General features: G+C 22.5%; 1 protein-coding gene across 2 annotated transcripts; it reads right to left on the bottom strand.

Moving 5' to 3' along the window:
- Positions 1-223: 223 nt before the first annotated feature.
- Positions 224-6,161, bottom strand: LOC126899078 (fibulin-1-like). Of its 2 annotated transcripts, none has more exons than XM_050673618.1 (9): positions 6,145-6,161; positions 5,451-5,616; positions 5,158-5,251; positions 4,619-4,796; positions 3,950-4,147; positions 3,764-3,886; positions 3,429-3,569; positions 1,503-1,724; positions 224-418 (listed from the first exon to the last, which is right to left on the bottom strand). In XM_050673618.1, exons 2-9 carry the CDS (start codon positions 5,462-5,464, stop codon positions 309-311), a joined length of 1,080 nt encoding a protein of 359 aa, XP_050529575.1. In that variant the 5' UTR covers positions 5,465-5,616; positions 6,145-6,161; the 3' UTR covers positions 224-308. The 2 variants fall into 2 exon arrangements, with proteins under 2 accessions (XP_050529575.1, XP_050529574.1); XM_050673617.1 differs by lacking the exon at positions 6,145-6,161 and adding an exon at positions 5,674-6,002.
- Positions 6,162-6,561: the final 400 nt, after the last annotated feature.

Raw genomic sequence — 6,561 nt, 5'->3', positions numbered from 1 at the left:
GAATTAGGTATTTTCAAAAATCCTTATATTTTATTTAAATCAAATAGTATAACAAAATATAAATAAATAAAAAAAAATGTTTATAACTATATATAATATATACAGAAAAACTGTGATTCACTTAAATAGTGATTTTCATTTAAGTAAAATTTTCTATAAATATATAAAAATATATTTACATAACAAATAATATTATTATTTGCTATTCAGACAATATTTTAAATTATAATCACAATAACTTAAAAAAATGTTTTTTGTTACATTATATTTATGATCCACATTTTACTTTGTTTAAATATTTTATAGTATTAAAAGTTAGAATTATTTCTTGACTTTGGTAAACAGTAGTAACTTCCATTGGTATTAATACACATTTCATTGGATGTACAACGATTTGACAAACTACATTCATTTATATCTGTAAAAAAAAAGTAAAATACTATAGGGGTCCAACAAAGTAGAGTTGGGTATTTTTAAGACTAGTATTGATAGATTTATTAGTTATTAAAATCACTGTCATATTATGTTTCGTTGATGCATATTTGATACAAATTAAAAAAAAAATTAACATACACCTAAAAATTACATAATTTTTGACTTTAGAGACATATAGTTCATTAAATAAGATATAATTTGATTTAATTCTGAACTATGTAAATGATTCTATAAATAATTCATATAAATGAATTCAAAACAAATCAGCTATTTTTAATAAAAATTGTATGGTTTTGTCTTTAATGTCCAATAACTTAAAAAAAACCTTAAATTTGATTTAGTTTTGAATGATGTAAATGTTCTGTTGCTATATAAAAACACTTCAAAATCAGTCATTTTTATTGAAAAATGTATGATTTACAACTTTAATGCATGTTAACTCATAGAATTCAGATCATTCTTCTATCATCTAAATTTACATTGAACAGTAAAAATTGCAATAACGATGACCTCTATACGACAGACACCTCTATGCAATGATCATATTTTTAGACCCATCAAGTGATACAGAGAAAAAACACTAATACCTCTATATAGCAGTCAGAATATAAAAATAAGCTAAGTAAATTTACGTCAATTTAGTAGCTTTATTCAGTTGACCAAAATCTTGATACTAAAGAAGTTTATTAATGAAATAAAACAAATGATTGTGTTCATTCTTCAAAAAGGTGATATAGTTGTTTATAAATTACTAAAATCTACAGACATCCATTTTGAAAACATTTTTTTCAAATAATAAAATTAATTTAAAAAATATAATAAAAAAAAAAAATTAATTTTTTTTCAATAATTTATTTAATACTGTACTAAATAAAAACCTAATCTAATACCCATGTTGAATAATTAATTTTTTTTTTGTAGTGTGCACTATACTTTTGATGTATAATTGAAAAAATTAGAGATAAACACAAAAAAAATTTAATAACAAACATACCATGTTAAAATTAATACTTTCTCAGCTTTGCATTTAAGCATTATACATTCGATACAAAAATAATTAAACTAACCTTTACACTGATTATTGTCATCTTTTTCATATCCCCTTAGACATTTATTAGAAGTATAACTCATTGTATTATTGAAAAAAGGTAATGAAGAAGATTTATTGCAATTAGGCCCAATACATGAACGTTTCCTTTCACATCTAAAAGATCCTAATGTATTTCTACATATATATTCAGGTCCTAAAAGACCACATGAATCAGTCTTTAGCAAACATTCATCATCATCTGTGTAAAAAATAATTGAACCGATTAATGTAAATGTAAAAGATACTAAAACAGAATAAAATCACAAGAAATTAATTTTTCTTTGGATGTTTATTTTATGGACAATTTCTTTTTACCAAATTAATTTATAACTATAAATTATTTTTAAAATTAAACAAGGAAGTAATAAACATATATTGCTTAAATTTTAACAGTAAATTAAGCTTTAATGAGATTAATTATTAAAAAAATCAAATTATTTTCAACTAGAAGTGTTTTCTATAAAATAAAAAAAAAACAATTTTATGTAATTTCATTACTAGGTAAATTATATATCTTATATTTCAAAGTTTCCTAAAAGCAACAAAGCATTTAAAACTAAAATATTTGAAATATTCAATATCATGATTTAAATTGAAATATCTCCTTAAAAATTATAATAAAATTAATTTTATTTTTTTTGAATTTTCAATGCAAATTATTTTATTTTATTAATTTAAAAATAAAAAAAAATATTTGAAGTAAAATAAATAACTTTATCAGGATTATTATTTAAAATATAACAATGCATATCTCAAAAATTGACAAAATTAAATTTTTATCAATAATAATAAAGTGTTTCTGGATATTTTTATTATATTTATTTTGTAAGACTCATAGTTTTATTGTATGTTATAACAGTAAGTTCACCTTTTGTATTAAAACATTAATAATTAAAGTATGTTTTTTTATCATTCAGAAAACCTGCAAAATCTGAGATATGTACTGTTGCAGTTTAAATAATGATATACATCTTAGGTGATTTTTATTTTCCATAAAAACCTGAATTTTATAATACCAATAACAATACAAAAAAATAATTATTTTTTTTTATAACTAGGAATGATTTAAGTTGAAATATATATAATCAAATTTTAATATAGAAAATTAAGAATATTTGTTATAGCTTTGTATGCCAAAAGTAAACTATTATAGGTTTTCCATCAAAATTAAATTGATCTACTTATAACTTAACATGTAAAAAAAAAAGTTCACTATATTAATCACTACTTCTTGCAAAATGTAAAAACTTTATTTTCTATGCTCCTTTCAATAATTATGATACTTTGTACATTATATTTAATAAAAAAAATCCCCTCTAACAAAATGTATATATTTAGCTTACTAACATTACAATTAAGTAGTATATCCCAGTGGTATTCCTTGATAAACAGATTTTTATCTTTCGAATTCATGTTTAAATGATTACTAGTAAATAATCAAGAATAACTAATTAGCTTGAATTCACTTGTGAACAGATATTAAGGTAAAAATAATAGTATAAGATAATAAGAAGCTAAAATGTATAAATAAAATATAGAGAGTGATTCTTTTACCATAATCCACTTAATTACTATGGTTCAATTTGGTGTGTATATGATTCACTATGAATAGGAGGTGCCAATGAAGTTTACTAGAGGGATACTATTAGATAAGCCAAAGTGAAAATGTAACCTATTTTAGGTTAATTTATCATGTATATTTTAATATATAATATATATTAACTTATAATGTTTTATGTTATTGTAATATTAATGATGGTTATTGTAATATTATCTTTGGTTATGTTTTTAGATTATAGTTTCTAAAAGTAGTCTCAATTCTAAGATTTTCAAAAAAATTTCTACCTCATTAAAAAAAAAAAAGATTGACTAAAACTGTTTACCTATGGAGTATAGATCTTACCTACACACATAGCAGAATCTATATCTAATGTGTATCCTGTACCACATCCTGTGAAACGAACACATTGATAAGATCCAACTGTGTTGTCACATCTTTGAGATTCACCACATTCATGTAAATTTAACTGGCATTCATTGATATCTTAAATAAAACAAAGTTAGAAATTCAAGAAATAATTTAACTTTAAAACAGAATTCAGGGTGTAGATAATTTATATAATTATTTTAAATAATTGTCTAATATTTTGGTAAAAATGTTATCCATTACTTAAGTTATTGATTCAAAACAAAAAAAATACATGAATTTACTTTTTGTACTAATAACTATAATACAACCTGTACAAGCATTTGTTATTTTATCTTGTTGAAAACCATTTTTACAGTGACATATAAAACTACCAATAGTATTCTCACAAAGTTCATTAGTTTCACATGGTAATTCAGAACATTCATCAACATCTATGTTTAAAAATATACAAGCATCAATTTACTGGTTTTATAGAGAAAATTACAATGCTAAACCTATGCATTTCTGAGAGAAAATATCAAAAGCAAATCCAGGATCACAAGCTCTTGGTTGATTTTGTATTCTTAAATTTTTTTGAGATAATGGAATAGGCAATGGTGTAGAATAGGGAACACACTTGTAGCCATTTGGAATACTCACACATTTTTCTTTCCTTGAACAGTTGTGAATTCCACTACTACAAGGATCTGTTTCTAAAATTAAGTTTTAAAATAATTTTAATAGTAAAATAAAGTGTCAAATTTACTTAATTCTATTTAACTTATTATTACATCTATACAAAATATGTGACATTCAATTAAAACAATTTTATACAAAATAGTAATTCATTTTTATCCAGAGGATTTAACTCAAATATATAAATTATAGACAATTTTTTTTTTGTAAGCTTTAAGCATAGTATACAAAACAAAATATATGCAATGTTAAATTAATGAAATTCTAATAAAAATTACATTCAGATTCATAGGAAAATTATAAAATAAAATTTACTGTAATTTTAATATGTAATGTTAACAAACTTAAAATTTTTTTTTCGAGTTCTAACAAAAACAAAAAAAGCTTAAGTTATAATGTTGTAACTAATAATATCACTTAATTCAATATTTATATGAAAACAATTTTCCACAACATTTAAAAAGTGAATAAATTTTTTTAGTTCTAACCTTTTTTTATTGACATTTTTAGAGATACTAAAGGACTTGGTTTCATTTTATCACTTGCAGCATTACAACAAGATAAATACAATTCATTCCATTGGCTTCCAATAAATAAGTTCATAAGTTTACAAGTATTCTGAATTACCTTAGCTAACATTCCTATTTTACATAATTCACAGCACATCTGCCGAAACATAAAATAATAAGAATTACTGTAAATAACTGAGGTATAGACATGAGAACAGTACAATGTCTAAATAAAATGTAATATAGAATATGAATAACATTGAAAACAAAAAAGGCTGCCATAAGTCATAGTTTAAATAAATATTTTTTCTTTTTTCTATAAAATTTAGTTTTTGTGACTCTGTACCATTATTACTACCAACTCCTCATTAGTAGTAGTTTAATAATCTCATTGATTTTCCTATCATCTTATTGTGAATACAAAAAAATATCCAATTCCATGAGCTAAATCCAGAATAACTTCATAGATATAGCCAATAAAATAAGTAATGCAAGAAATGTAAAATATTCAAATTTACCATAAAATCAACTTGACTCTTTCCTAACTCAGTTTTTTCATCACAAGACCCATCAGAAAGTGCAGCTATTTTACCCTCTAAACATCTCATTTCCCTGTAAGTTGAAAGCAAACAATTTGTAATTGGTTTTATAATTAATTATTCTATTTTAGTTTTATATAGTAATCATTTTCATTTTTACAACACACCATGGCAATCAATTATGTTAATAGAAATGTTTATATTTAGATTGATCATTACAATAACAAAAAACCTATGGAACTCTATAACTAATAATTGATGAATAAGAATACCTTAATGAATTCATACAACATGCACCAACTGTTGTTAAACATATAGAACTATGTTCAGAAGGTACTCCAAATAGTGGAAATTGTAATGATATATTACAAAATTTGTTTTCAGCACTCCAAATTTTACCTTTTTGACAGCAAATATTCAATGTATTTTCTATAGTTCCTATGCAAACAAAATATTTTTTATGTTATCCATTATGTTAAAAATCCTTCGAAATACCTTCAGTAATTTCAGTAAAGCAAATTCTCAAAAATAAGAATTTTATGACAATTAATAATATAATTAATTTCATGATAAAAATTATAACACAATGTTACTAATACTAAAAAATTCGAACAAATCTTAAATACAAAAAAAAATTATTGTATAAAATATAAGTTTTTATGGGCAAGTTGATAGCCCATAATTTTTCAAACGCAATTTCAACTTTATCGATTGTCGTCGTTAGAATGACAACGGAAAAGATAATAAAAATATAATATTATTAATAAAATAAAAGTGATATGTTTGGCATGTACTCAAATAATCAAGAAATTTCAATAACACAAGCATATAATAGAAATGATAAATAATGTCGTTATTGACCCACAATTCGGATGTATGCTCTAAATTGATAAAAATACTAAGTTGCAAGGTCAAAAAATTATTTATTCATAAATTATATAATGCATGAATGAATCAAATACTAACGAATTAGACGAAATTAATGAATCTTACTCAATACACTTTAAAAAACTTATTTATTACACCTTTATTGGTAATACAAATTAATTAAGATTTTAAGTAAGTGCTAGATAAAAAAATTTTAACAATGGTTAGAACAAAAATAGTTTGAGGGTATTACGTATTTTTTCTTAAAAAAATTCACCGATAAAAATCGCGGAAATTTTTTTATATTTTTAAGTTATGTTTCCAACTGAATATAATTTTATCTTTTGATGTATTGATCAACAATATTAGCTTAATAAATATTGAGTATTCATAGGCTTAAAAAAATACAATTTTATGGGGTGCTAATTATATATATCACATCCTAAAAAATAATTTTATACACAAATACACATAATTTTTTAATTTCGGGGGGGGGGGGTGCTAAGCAGAGACGTA

Source organism: Daktulosphaira vitifoliae, unplaced genomic scaffold (genome assembly GCF_025091365.1).
Source record: "Daktulosphaira vitifoliae isolate Bord-2020 unplaced genomic scaffold, ASM2509136v1 Scaffold_2, whole genome shotgun sequence".
Taxonomy (NCBI): domain Eukaryota; kingdom Metazoa; phylum Arthropoda; class Insecta; order Hemiptera; family Phylloxeridae; genus Daktulosphaira; species Daktulosphaira vitifoliae.
This window is presented reverse-complemented; position numbering and strand designations above follow the sequence as displayed.

Bases quoted from the DNA above. Each gene is read 5' to 3' on its own strand.
- LOC126899078 (XM_050673617.1), bottom strand. From the start codon at position 5,746: ATGAAATTAATTATATTATTAATTGTCATAAAATTCTTATTTTTGAGA. The intron at 4,797-5,157 runs GTAAATTTGAAT...ATGTTTCGGCAG, and splicing joins AGAGTCAAGTTGATTTTATG to ATGTGCTGTGAATTATGTAA. The intron at 419-1,502 runs GTTAGTTTAATT...TTTTTTTTACAG, and splicing joins TGACAATAATCAGTGTAAAG to ATATAAATGAATGTAGTTTG.